The sequence below is a fragment of the Phalacrocorax aristotelis genome, chromosome Z, assembly GCF_949628215.1.
Source record: "Phalacrocorax aristotelis chromosome Z, bGulAri2.1, whole genome shotgun sequence".
Lineage (NCBI taxonomy): Eukaryota > Metazoa > Chordata > Aves > Suliformes > Phalacrocoracidae > Phalacrocorax > Phalacrocorax aristotelis.
Window position 1 is genome coordinate 45,222,039 of NC_134311.1, and position 13,926 is coordinate 45,235,964.

At 41.2% G+C, this 13,926-nt stretch overlaps 2 protein-coding genes across 3 annotated transcripts in view; one reads left to right on the forward strand and one right to left on the reverse strand.

The window, feature by feature from the left end:
• The window catches only part of DENND4C (DENN domain containing 4C), a 179,582-nt gene that overhangs the window by 113,725 nt on the left and 51,931 nt on the right, over positions 1–13,926 (reverse strand). The gene's annotated exons all lie outside the window — the stretch shown is intronic.
• On the forward strand, positions 926–13,838 carry PLIN2 (perilipin 2). Its single transcript, XM_075079970.1, has 9 exons — positions 926–1,050; positions 3,261–3,317; positions 3,402–3,597; positions 4,214–4,296; positions 4,792–5,077; positions 5,387–5,571; positions 6,083–6,214; positions 6,895–7,185; positions 12,867–13,838. Exons 2-9 carry the CDS (start codon positions 3,288–3,290, stop codon positions 12,999–13,001), a joined length of 1,338 nt encoding a protein of 445 aa, XP_074936071.1. The 5' UTR covers positions 926–1,050; positions 3,261–3,287; the 3' UTR covers positions 13,002–13,838.

The following is a 13,926-nucleotide window of genomic DNA, read 5'->3' on the forward strand; positions in this document are numbered from 1 at the left end:
CCTGTCTCTGTCTTTTACTGCCGCATTGCTTTAGTTCAAGGATGTGTCAAACAGTGCTAAGTTACTTGCAATTTCATCCCCCACAATTACACTTAAGGCCCGAATCTTCCTTGTCAGCCTGTTCTCTTCTGACACCCTGTCACTACAGCAACAATGAGCTAAATACAGCTTTAATTGTAAATATGTATTTGTACTTTTGCCTAGAATTATTCTTCCCTGATGGTTTGATATCCCTAATGGTGGTGTGCGTCTCATTTGTTTATAGGTTACAAGTGAAGAGCACCATTGGAGTGAAGAAAGTTACAGCATACCAAATGCGTGTTTAAATCTGCCGATTGTCTGTGAGCATGCTGAACTGGACCTGTAGCACTGGAGAAGACTGGAGGCTTGTCTGCCTCTCAGAGCAGGAAGCTCACTTGGGGATGGGCAGCTGCCTGGAGGTCTTAGAGTCAGTTGCCCCCTCTTTCACTTCACCCCGTGTTCCAGCCCCACTTGGGACAAGTCCAGGTGAAGAGGTGCTGGGTGAAGAAAGAGAGGTGATTAATTTAAGACCACACAGCCCCCAAGCAGATAGCTGAAATATTTGCATGAGAGAAGAGATAATTTTGTTTGTAACCTATCTGTTCTTGGCTAGGCTACTTGTAGGCCTACGGGCCTCTGAAAGCCTAGATCAACAAGTCCTTCTGGTCCTTTTGTTTGTATTAAAGTCCTAGCAACTGCTCTTCTGAAAGACCAGTTGAACAGGAGTTTCCTCGTTCCTACTTGTTCATATTCCTGCTAAGATTTCCGTTTTAGGACGAGGCTCTACCTGCCTGCTCAGACGCTTGACTGGCACTGGGGAGACTATGCCTCCAACCCCTTGCCCTACCCCACTCCCGCCCAGCAGCGGCGGTGACATGGCGCGGCGGCCATGACGACACGCGGCGGCTGTGACGCGCTCTCTTCTCGCGAGAGAGCGGCCGTCGGCGGCCGCGCCCCATAAATAGCAGGGCGAGGGCGGGTCTACCTAGTCAGCGGCGGTGGCAGTGGTGGCGTTTCTCTCCCTCCATCGTAAGTACGGCCGCCTGCGGGGCCCGACCCGGATGCCCCTGGCCGCGGTGCGGCGGGGGCCGCACTCTGCGCCCTCTCGGCCGGCGGGGCTGGCTTCGCAAAATGGTGGCGCCCGGCGGCGGCTCTGCGCGGGGCCGCCTCCGCTGCCGCCGCCCCCGCCCCTGAGGTCCCCCCGATCCCGGTGCGTTTCGGTGGGCTGCTTAAGACGCTCCCGGGACCAGAAAGTGCTGAGGCGCTGGTCTGCCCCCGGCAGGGGCTTTGCAGCGCCCCGAACATGGAGAGGTCTCCGGTGATCCCTGAAAATGGGGATGCCTTCCTCCCTTGGGCACCACGGCTAGCCGGGGCAAGCCTCCTGATTCTTCTGCGTGGCTCGTCGTGCTGCTTTCCGGACTTTAACTTCTTTCCCATAGCGTGGGGGCAGGGGAGAGCAGAAATTGAAGTTGTGACTTAGTTCATTCCGCTTCCTGTCCAGGATTTTTTGCTGTCTCCAAAATACACTTTTGTACTGATTTTTGCCAGAGCTAAGACTATTGAAGTGATCTCCAAAACTGTGCAAGGTCTTAACTATCTTCCTTGTCTTTAAGAGCAGCAATAACTTCACAGACTAGCCCGCCTATTTTAGCACTAAAGTTCAAATCCATGCCATGCGTAGCTGGATCTTTTGGGACTCTACAAATACCGAATAATCCTTAAAGGGCCCTTCTTCCTTCAGAGGCCAGATTTTGCACTTCTAGCCTCTTCTCCTGTTCTACAGCATGTTTTGCAGTTCAAAGTGAACTTCAGTTGTACTCTAAGTAATGTAACTTGTAATACTATAAGAAGCACAGCATGTTTCGGTGGGTATTTCAACACTTGATGGATGGAAGCAAGACTTACTTGTTACTCCTGTAACCCTTGTCTGTTACCTGCTTGTATGTTCTGTGTACAGTGGTTAATCTCATTACAGGTGTTACCTTATGGCACGTGTGTTAACATTTTACAGGTATATTTGCACATATTAACAGCATGTCTTTGTTCTTGTTCCCCATTATGCAAGGGAAAAGTTTTACTTGACCTCAGGCAGAATATTAACGCACTCCTTTTGATATTGCCACACGTACAAGAAAGAAAACTGCTGTTGGCTCTTTGACAAACCTAGCAGAAACCCTTGAAAACCACAGTCCTGTTGAATTCTAGCTTGCCTTTCTGTTGCGTTCGTGTATGCAGGTTCTTCTGGAACTTAAGTGTCATGAGAAACCATCAATGCAAAAAGTGCTTCTTGCAGATTTAGTTCAGCCTGCATACGTACATAGGATGACAATGCACTTCTGTGTGTTCTCCTTGTGTGGTACTGCAATATCCCTCTCCTTTTATAGGGCTCATATGGGGAGAGCTGTTAGTATTTTATCCATTGGAATACATGTTGGAAAATAATTGAGTGGTGTAGGGTTGTTGAATAACTGGTGACCACAGCCTGTTTCTGTGTGGGATGGGTAATAATTAAATCGAAATTAGCACAAAGGAGAGTTATTTTCTACAGTGGGAAAGTCCTATGCTCTGTGTGTTATAGGAATGCTAACTTTTTAGCAAGCTGAGTGGGGGGAGCTCTACACGGGCATCTGGCATGGCACTAGAGATAGTGAACAACTTGAGTTTAGTGGAGTGACTTGTGAGGTTTGAGCTGAGCTTACTGAAATGAGTACTTCACCTCAATCTTCCATGTGTTTTCAAGATTTGGGACAGCAGTGATGACTCAAATGTAAAACTTGACTCCCTTATGCTAGTAGGAGATGTAATCTGATTAAAGATATTCGTGGTGGATTCTTCATCTGACTTAAACATCCTAAACTAGAGTTTTAGTGACTTGTTGATTGGTATTTCTTTGTCCTGGCTGAACAGATAAGCCCAAGTGTGTCTATTTCTTCTAGAAAAAATAAATCAGTCCACCAGTTGGTAACTCTTCGGTAATTTTGCAATGAACTGATGTACCTCAAAGCCTTTCCCCATCTTGTCACAAAAGCATGTGCCCCATTTGTATTGCTTAAGCCAAAGTAATTAGGAAACAGTTTTGGATTTCTAAATTTTGTTAAAATAAAATGTAATTCCTGTATGCAAGAATGTGAATATCCTAATCCTCTAGATCAGTGAGGTTGATTACAAAAGGGTTGTTGGTTTCAGGGTCTGATTAAGTGAAATAGATATGAGGATGATCAGATATGCTTCTTTCACAGGCTGTGTGAGATTCAAAGACTGAAAAAATGGCGTTGGCAGCAATTGATCCACACCAGGTATGTCTGAGTTAGCTCCATAATTTCTTTTTATGTCTAGTTCAGAAAAACAGGAGTCGACTTACCTCCTTCTCTTTTAAACAGAACATTGTATTGAGGGTTGTCAACCTCCCCTTGGTGAGCTCCACCTATGATATGGTGTCCACAGCTTACATTACCACAAAAGATAACCATCCTTATCTGAAGTCAGTATGTGAGATGGCAGAGAAAGGAGTGAAGACAATTACTTCGGTGGCCATGACAGGTGCTATGCCTATCATCCAGAAACTGGAACCACAAAGTAAGGCAAAGATGGAGCTGTTAACTGTAATTCAACTCATTGCTTTATATATCCAGATGCAGTTAGAGTTTAGTATGGGCATGCTGATCTGGAGTGCTGTTTCAGGTAGTTGGCTGAACATGTTGCCTGACTTGTTGAGTAACTGATTACGGATGGGTGTGATTTAACATCTTTTGCAATACTAAACTGACTGACTCATCTTGATATCTGAGATGGTTACATAGTGTCTTGCACAACGCCTTCCTCACCTTTCACCTGGTTTCAAATGCTGCTTTGTACTTTCTCTCACCCAGAACACTTGTGATTAAATTTGGCAACTGTGTCACAAGGCTGTTGCAGCCAGAAGCCTCGTGTCATGAAGTGGCAGAAGGCCAAGTGCTTCAGCTTGTTCTAACAGTTACTGGACAGATTTTCCGTGCCTACAAGTGAGCTTTTATTCTGGCACTATAAACCTGCCTTGCTCTTGGGCTTTGCTGCCTCAAATGTCACTGAAAGGGGAGGAAACTACTTAAAAGCATTGTTGCATCTGCTCTGTTTCAAGATAAATTCTCAGCTGGAGTTGTTTTTCCTTAGTATAAATAAAAATTAAAACCAACTATTGTAATTTCTTTTCTAGTTGTAGTTGCCAACAGCTATGCATGTATAGGTCTAGACAAAATTGAAGAGAGACTGCCTATACTGAATCAACCCACTGACAAGGTAATTTCTTTGCATGTACATATGCTAAGCAGAAGAACTACACAGCCTTCCTCTTTTGTATTATCACTAAAAATACAGGGAGACAGATTTCAATAAGGCACCCCTGACGCATTGTTTAGAAGCAATGAGGAAGTAAAAGTGTTTCTGTAGAATTGTTTGTTCCCTTTGGGAGGCAATGAAGCCTTTTTTTTTTTTTAATTTGCCCACCATTTGATACATCTAAGGCTGCTGTTCACTAGTGGGTGTCTTTTTAAAAATTCGAGTCCTTATCTCTTTCCTGCTCAGCATGAAGCAAATAGTGCCTGAATTACATTCACTGAAGTGTTTTGAGCTGAAGGCTGTGTGGGAGCCATATTTTTTGTCTTGTACAAGTTTTCAGTGCAGAATTTCTTAGGTAACCAATACCTGTACAAGCTTTAGTGTCAATTTATATTTCCTGGATTATGTAGATCTCTAGAAAATATTTCTAGTGAATCAATCTATTGCCTATGGCAGGTTGTCGCCAATGCCAAGGATGTAGTTGTTGGAGCCAGAGAAGCTGTAACAACGACTGTGACTGGTGCCAAGGAATCTGTTGCTCACACAATCACTGGAGTTGTGGGCAGAACTAAAGAAGCAATGCAAGACAGCGTAGAAATGACCAAGTCAGTTGTCAATGGCAGCATTAACACTGTCCTGGGAAGTCGTGTGGTGCAAATGGTGAGCAGCGGAGTGGACAGTGCTCTCACTAAATCAGAGATCTTTGTAGACCAGTACCTCCCTCTTACAGAAGCAGAACTAGGTAAGACCAATTCAAGGTTTGATTTTGTTGGAATGCTGGTACTGGTGAGAAGGAAGCAATCATTCATTTATTACTTAGTCATAGTGAGGAAGGGACATGTACTTCCCAAACTGCCTTTTGCATTGCTGGTTGTAATAGCATCTTCACAGGGAAGCAGAGTAAGGATTTCCACATATGGTGGTATATCAACCTGGTGCTAAAGGATTACTAAACAAGTCTAGTATTCAGCTATTACTAAGCAAATAAAATTGCCTCAGACCTCTTAGGCTTTCTTGCAGGGGTCAATTTGCTTCCTTTCTACATATCTAGAGAAAGAAGCTGCAAAAGTTGAAGGTTTTGAAGTTGGTGTTCAAAAGCCAAGCTACTATGTTCGACTAGGATCTCTGTCTTCAAAGGTCCACACACGTGCCTACCAACAAGCCTTAAACAAAGTTAGAGATGCTAAGCAGAAAAGCCAGGAGACAATCTCTCAGCTCCACCACACTGTTAGTCTGGTAAGTTTTTAAGCTTTCACTTGAGGTCTAAAAACCAAATGTTGGCATAGTTTTAGAGTGCAGAAAACAGCCAAAGGAGGCATAGGAAAACTGGAATTGTTCTCTCAAACTGAATGCATTTTCTAAATATAAAGCAACTCCCATTCAGAGTTTTTCCTCACCATTCAGGAGAGGTCCTAACTCAGGCTGAGCTGTAAACTAACCAGCAATCGCTTGTAACTTTAAGCACTGCAGAAATAGCGGCGGCACATTTAAAGTGATATTCCTGTTTTAGAGTGCTGGGTCTGACACAGACTTCATTCACTGAAGTAAGTGTCTTGCAATTTAGAAACACTTCAGTCCTTTAAGTCCTTTTTGTTAATAAAATATCTGATTCTGTAGGGGCTTGCTCTTGCTGCGGGTATCTCTAAGCAAGTATTTAAAAAGGTGGTTACAAAGTAGGTAAGGTAGGGTAGCCTTAATGGAACTGTTTGGATTCTTTGCTTTACTTCTTTATTTGGCTGTATTTCAGATTGAGTATGCCAGAAAGAATATGAATAGTGCCAATCAGAAACTTCTTGATGCTCAGGAAAAGCTTTATCAATCCTGGGCAGAATGGAAGAAAAATACAGGCCAAAATGATGATGAACTGCATAGCGCTGAGGTAAGTAGACGTAAATGTAAACCAGAAATAAACAGATTGTATCCTGTAAGGTAACGGCAAACTAACAGTCGCTAAAGTGTGCGGCATCTTAAGATCACAGAATCTTATGTGCAAATGTGGAATCTGAATGCTGAAGCCCAGGGCAGCTGACTAGTGACTACTATGAAAAGTAGGGAATGCCCAAACTCTCAGATGAGCCCACTTCCTGCAAACACCCTAGGATTCATTCTGCTTCCAAGAGAGTGTTCATCCTGTTCAGCATGTGAACCTGTGTTGGGAGTCACTTTTCTGATATGGCCAAACCAGAAATAACAATTTCTCAGCGTACAGCAGGCTTAGGCACAGACTCACTGAGTCTTAATGTAGCTTTAAACAGCGGTTCATTGAGAATATACTTGCCTGCTTACCTGACTTGTTATCCAGAGATGAAACCAGAGCTTGCTTATCTGTTGTTAGGTAGAAGCTACTGATATTTCTGTTCCACAGAGTACTTGAGCACTGAAGAAATATCACGTACTTTCAAGACTCTGACTCTTCAGACTTAAGACCTGATTTATTATCTGCTATGGTTTTGTTTTACATACATCCCCTTTACTTTGCTTCTCTCTGTATCTTGAGCAACATAAAGCTGTTACAGTCACAAAGAGATACTAATGTGCTGTTGTGCTTTTTGTTTCCAGTACATTGAGTTAAGAACTCTAGCTATTGCACAAAGCCTCACTCAACAGCTTCAGACCACCTGCATCACACTAGTCTCAAGCCTACAGGGACTGCCACAGAATGTGCAGGATCAGGTTTACAGTGTTGGGTCAATGGCAGGTGACGTCTACCAGAGCTTTCGGTCAGCATCGTCCTTCCAAGAATTATCAGACACCCTTCTTACCACTAGCAAAGGACAGCTGAAGAAAATTAAGGAGTCTCTGGATGATGTGATGGATTATCTTGTTAACAACACGCCGCTCAACTGGCTGGTAGGTCCCTTTTACCCACAACTGCCTGGCATTCAGCACGCTGAGAGCAAAGGTGAAGGGGAGAAAAACTCCAGCCAGAAAGACAAACAGCGTGAACACACAACTGAATAAACTGCATAGCATGAATGTACCCTGCTGACTAACCAAACAAGTGGCCTTAGCAAGTGTAGCTGTCAAAAAAAACCTTGGAGGAAAATCCATAAACATAGGCGTGGGGGAATGATCCAGAGAAAGGACACTCTCACACATGAGCTGTATTGTCCTGTGTAGTTAAGCTGCTGTAAAACCTCAAAACTGTCTCAAATGCCTAAATACTGGCAGCTTACAGTTGTCAAGATGCCTTGTTTGTCTGTCAAGTAACCTCACTATGCTTATTAATGGTGTTAATAACGTTGGTCTGAATAAAACCTACCATAGCTAAAAGCATTTGATTTGTTACATAATTCTGGTACAGCCTAAGCAAAAGCCTTACATACTATGAAATGCATTTAATAGCCTTGCTTACCGCAGAGGATGCGTTAGATTATTATGGATCTGACTGTCTCAAATTCTACTGATACATAATTCATGACAAAAGTTCTGTGAGTGCAGAATTCCCAAGCTGAAAGTGGGGTTTCTGAATGAGTCAGCTGGAGTTACTTAAATGCTGTGACAGTGCTAATATTAACTGTATAAGCTTAACTATTCTATAACACAGTAACATAACCACAGAATCATGGAATATCTCAAGTTGGAAGGGACCCCATAAAGATTTAGTCCACCTCCTTGCTTTTTGCAGGTTTACTTAAAACTAAACCATATGACTAAGAGTGTCATCCAGATGCTCCTTTAACTCTGACAGGATTGGTGCTGTGACTACTTCCCTGGGGAGCCTGTTCCAGTGACCGACCAAATCATTATTAATACATTTTTAAAATATGCAATATAAAGGCAAGATTCATGCTGTTTGTACCCAGGTGCCTGCTCTTGTGTCGGTTGGTTTTTTTTCCTTTGTAGCCATCTTTTTGTAATTCATTTTGTATGTTAGTAATAAATGCTTCAGTAGCCAAAGTCTGTCTCCATTTCAGTGGTGTTTAAAACAAATGTAACATGCTGTTCTGTGACTCTTTCAAACTGGGTCCAGCAGAAAGCAAGCTTGAAATACAAATGAAGTAGACACGTACTAAAAAGATATTTGTGTGTGTATAGGTAGGTAAGATATTGCTGCAGCATTTCCTTCCTTCCTTTGTGTTCCTGTGCCTCATTCCATTCAGTCTTAGCTTTGCTGCTGCTTTTGTGGTTCTTGCTGTTGCCTACATTTAATGATGACTGAAGCTGTGAGCTGATGGATGTTCTGCTATTGAGAAGGATGTGGACAAAAAACTCCTGTCCTGCCTTTGCAGTAGGTTTTCTGTGTGCATGAGACTGCTGGCTGGCTCCCTGTAAACAGTATATACTCCTCAGCTGCAAACACCAGTTTTAACTTGCTTTAACTTGATTTACCCTCTTTTGAACTGGGGTGAGTAAAGTACATTAACATTCAGCTACTTGGGTGGAATTGTTCCTTAACAAATCCTGTGAATTCCTCCCCTGGAAGAGAAATACAGTCATTAAGAAATGAGGTTTCTTGGTTTAGGGATGTCCAGGTAAGTTGAGTCTGTGTTCTTAATGCATACCCTGTGCAACTTTGGGTTGCAATCATTTAGTGTAGCAGTGCTGGCTGCCATTTCCAAAGAGGTCACCAAACAGTGTGAAGCAAAAATGGAATTCAAAGGAAGCTTATCACCTAGTGACGTACTGCTACGTGGAACAATGCCTCCACCTGGTACAATGTAGGCACTGAAACAAATTACATGTAGTCTAGCCTTCTAATGTGAGAGGGCTGGTTTTGCTGTTAAGTCAGGGTTGGTCTAGGAGTATTACAAAGACACTCTTTTAAGCATAATATTAAACAAAATTGTAACAACAGAGGATTACAGATAAGATTATGTTAACTTCAAGATTTAAATACTTGCTTTTTGTGAGGGGGCTGTTTAACATGAGATGGTGAGATATTCCTTTCCAGTTAGGGCCTCAGTTAAGACTTCTGGAGTTCTTTCAGCAATTAATTCTGTGTACTTTAACTATTGGATGAGCCCAGCTAGAGAATATCCTTTTTTTATCTCAACTTGTAATAAAATTTTTAGAGTGTATCCACTGTTGTAGAGGTGGTCAGGAACAGAATGGGACTAATCAGGTCTGGGAACAGCTGCCAGTTCAAAGACAGGATTTCCCCTCTTATATGTATTAAAATACTAAGGTGTTGGGCCTTCATTCTGAGGTGATCAATCAAATAAGATATTCAAACCGCTCACTCGCGTGAGGACTGATAAATAAACAGCACCATCTACTATTAATGTAAGAGTAATACATCTCTGTTCTGCCTTGTGTTGCACTGCTGTTCTGTCCTCTCTTAGATGGCTGTCTAGCTTTACTGAATGTCAGCAAGCAGGTGAAGTAGAAAGCAGAGCTTGCTCATAATTTTTTCCGTCTGTCTTACCTGTTCATAATTGCAGGTTTCAAACAGCTCAGCTATACTGCACAGAAACTTGCTTGCTTTTAGTCTGAAAACACTTTTGAGGGTATAGCTTGGGCTAGAAAGCTGTGAAGTATCTCTGGAACCTTTAAAAAAAAGATAAGACCATATATGTTGAAAATTTGAGGAAATAGTTGATCCTGTTCGCAGCAAGGCAGATAAACTACATGAAATAGAGCGTTGAAGGCTGCTAGTCACACACAAACTGGAATGGTAAAGGTTAGAATACTAACAAAGTAATTATCACTGGTAAGGTTATTTAGGGTTTATTTAGAATTCAGAAAATTATTGGTTAAGAGATGACATAAAAATCATCCATGCTAGTTGAAACTTCCCCTTTCCAGGCTCATTTAACAGAGAACTGTTATTCTATAATTACTGACAATCCTTTGCTACAAAAGTTTTAAATATAACATTAATAAATAGCTCCATATGGTATAAAAGTTTCACAAACATCATATTTATAGCAGCACACACATTGATCAAATCCAAATTACAAGATTTGTATAAGGACTGGAGTTGCAGGGATATTGTTAGTTTGCCTCAAGCTGAAAAGCTTTTTGAAATCTCTCTCATTGCTAATGATGACTTTTTTCTCAACTGCAACTTACAGTAGTACTACATAGCCGGTAAAATAGGTGAAAGGATTTGGAAACGAATGATTAATTATTTCTCTTTATTTAAAAACAAAACCAAGCAACCAAAAACCACACAAAACCACCCAGACGCTTATCTCAGCCGTATAATTAAAAAGAGAAAATGGGACCTAGCTTATCTTTTAAACCTGATCTGTTGGTCACTTGCATGATCAGAAAGTCTTACCTGCAACAGCTTGTGGGAGGTATTGTCCACAATGTTTTGTTAAATGTGTTTGTTTTCATACTGAGATAGAAATGTTATTTCTTTGGGATAATACAGTCTCTGATGACTAAAAATAAGTGCCTGTTATGACAGTGCACAAAATAAGAGCAATCTCTCAAATTGGTAGTGCCTCAGTTCTGAAATATATTAAGCAAGAAGAAATGGATTAAAGTTAAGTTAGTATTGACATTAACATTTGTATACGAAGACAGCAAAACACTTAAGTATGTTTTGCACCATTCCATGCAAGGGTTTTGTAAGTTTTGCACTATTCCGTGTAAATGATCTAACTGCACCTTACAGCGAAGTGGCACGAAGAAGAGTCATATCTGGCCTTATTCTTTGTTCAAGAATTTACTTATTGCTTTGTTTTAAGTTCCTCTCAGCTGTGAAAAGTGATATGGAACTGAAGATCCTTAACCTAAGCAGCCCAGAACAGCAAGGGCTTTGCGTTGTTTAGTTAGACTGGTGCAGATGTGAGAATATGCTATTTTAATAAAATTAGCATGTTCAAAACTGAGATAAATCATACTGACATCAACCCTGTTTTACTCTCATGCTGACAGATACAGTCCAATTTGAAATTCTTTCATGGGTATGAACATCTTACTAGTAAGTTGAAGCACTCAGCTGCTTATAATACACATGTTAAGGAGATGAAGAAAGCAAAAACTTACATTTGAGTGATTGTTGTGTTGTCAGTAAGAACAACATGGATATAAGTAATAAAAGTGTCTTAAACCTTGGATATGGTGAAAATTATCACTGGTCAGACGCAGTTACTGAACATGGTCACGTGCCCTGCTGCTCAGTGTAAATATCTGTATTTAAATAATAATAATCTGTGTTTAAACAATTTGTTTAAACCATCTGTTTGGGCAGATTTTTAAATGAGTTTGCGTATGGACTACTTGGCCTTAGATATCGCCATTTGTACTGCAGTAAGAAATACAGGGTCATGTGCTGATAATGGGAAAACTTGTTGGTTTCCCCAAATTCTGTAATTAGACTTCTAGGTAAAATGCCATAAGCAGAAAGATCTAAGATAATTCTTGCTGGTAGGAAGATGTGTTTCCCCCATTCCTAGTACCTTTTGGTTTTTTAGGAGACAAAGATTAATGGTCTCATTTTGATCAAGCTTAGGTTCTCAAAGTTGTCTACACATTTCATTGTCTTCACACTAGTGCCTGATAAGAGATGTGTTGCTTAAGTTCTTCTGAAGCTCAGTTTTAATTAATATTTTAATATTTATAAGCCCCTGGTGCCCTATGGCTACCTACTCTCTAAGGAACTGAGTCATTCATATTCAGTGCTTCCTACAACCTGATAGCTGAAACAGTAATCCCTTTATCCTTTGATGTGTTCTCTGTTCTTCTGACATGTCTTTACAGCAGGTAAAGCATAGATCTGTCCTGCATAACATCTTTAATAAAAGGTGTTTTGCAGTTAGGAAGCAGACTGCTTCTCCAGTCAGTGCTAAGCTTAAGTTACATAATTCTGTGCCTGGCTCCAAGTATGTCACATCACCAACCTTGAAGCTAACCCTGAATCAAACTATAGATGCAACTATTTCTCATTTGGGGCAAAAAACTTCTGGTTATTAGTAAATTGCTTAATTATATCCCTTTTTTTCAGAAGTGCCTAAGTAATCTAAGTCCTACTAAGGGGACTTAAGCATTGGGACTTAAGCTCCTAAGTGTCTTAGACAACATTTTTAGAAGTAACATCCATGTATCACTAATGTCTCTGGCAATTCCTGAAACCTGTTGCTGCATAACGGTCCAGAATACTATACATGCAGTTAAAACAGAGGCCAAATGGGATTGCAGTTCCCAATATTTGTCTCCTTAGGAAAGGTCTGATGTGGTAGGCAGGCAGAGCAGTACAGAGCAATCTGTATGAAGCTCCTCAGCGCAGGTTCCTTTGTATAGCCCATTGCTCCCAAGAAAGGAAGAAAGGCAAAATAAGTTTAAAAACTTCCTTTCTTAATTTTCCAGTCACCAGTTTCACTAAATACGCTCCACTAAGTTCAGCTCTGCTCCATCTGTACTATAAAATCCTGCCTTCTAAGCAACTGATCAACGTCTTGCATAGTATTTGGTCTGTCTTAATGCTATGTGTTTTATATGTGACTGAGCATATTTCACTATTTGGTATTTTATGTATGATTTCTAGAGATGCTGAGCACCTTTGTCTCCTGACTTCAGAGAGGCACAAATTTATTTGGTTTTACTTTTAAATTAATTGAAATTTCTTTCCTACACAGGTTCCAGATTTCACTATTACAGACCTGTCTTCAGAGTCAGATGATATCCCAGATATTTTGGCTTTGGATGAAGATGATCAACAAGACTTTTCACGCACAAACGGCCCTTACACTGCAGGGCAAAGAGCTGAATAAAGAGAAGCATAAAAAAGTCTTTTTCATACAACGTGCTTTTGCCATGTTTAACTTATATTTCTCCATTTTAAAGGTGAACCTGTCTAGCTTAGGGATTCTGGGGATTTTTTTAAATGAGTACTGTTTTACTTAGCTGCATAAAAATTCTCATTTTTTTCCTCCCAAGGAATGCATGCTACATTAATTCATTAGCATGGGTGTCAAGCTCCCATTCTACAAGCCAGGAATAGCCTCATCAGCATAGCCAACTGATCTAATCTATGCTAATTATTTGTTCTCCTGCCGACATAGCGCTGTTCTCCAGTGCTTTGCGTAAAGGGCTGCCAACAAAAGGAGTTGATGAGGATTTGCCCACGAAACTTCCCCTTTCAGTCTACACGAAAAGCACTTCTTCATCTACCTCTTTGCTGCCGGAAAGGGTAAGAGACTTTGTCTCAGATTCTCTCAGGTTCTTTTTGTTCGGCTTTGTACCTACAGAGCTTAGAAGCTTAGAGCTTCCCTTTGGCAAGAGTGCTTTATGCACAAAAGGACTCCTTTTCTCTCTTCATGCCTTCTGCGTGCAAAAATCTTGGCCCTCTTGACGCTATCAGTTGTGGGGCCTGAGACTAGAGGAGGGTAAATGCTTAAAAAGGAAAGTTTTCCAGGAATAAGGATGGCAGTTGTAGAAGAAAGGGGAAGCGAATGTAAAAAGTAAGGAAAAATGGAGGGCAAAGAGATACAAACAGATGTGGGACGAAAGAAAATTGCAAAAAAAGAATTGAACGTAGGGATCTTTCTGGTGACAGCATTGACCTTTTTATGTTTAAATAAAACCCCAAGCGAATAATTGCTAAGGAATGTTGAGTCTGTGTTTACTTGCACACAGCGTAGTGTACAACTGTAGCGGTTGGGGTGAAAGATAATTGGACTGGTAGTGGGCTTGTGA

Coding starts and splice junctions, on each gene's coding strand:
- PLIN2 (XM_075079970.1), top strand. CDS start 3,288: ATGGCGTTGGCAGCAATTGATCCACACCAG. Junction 4,297..4,791: donor TGAATCAACCCACTGACAAG/GTAATTTCTTTG, acceptor TGCCTATGGCAG/GTTGTCGCCAATGCCAAGGA. Junction 7,186..12,866: donor ACACGCCGCTCAACTGGCTG/GTAGGTCCCTTT, acceptor TTTCCTACACAG/GTTCCAGATTTCACTATTAC.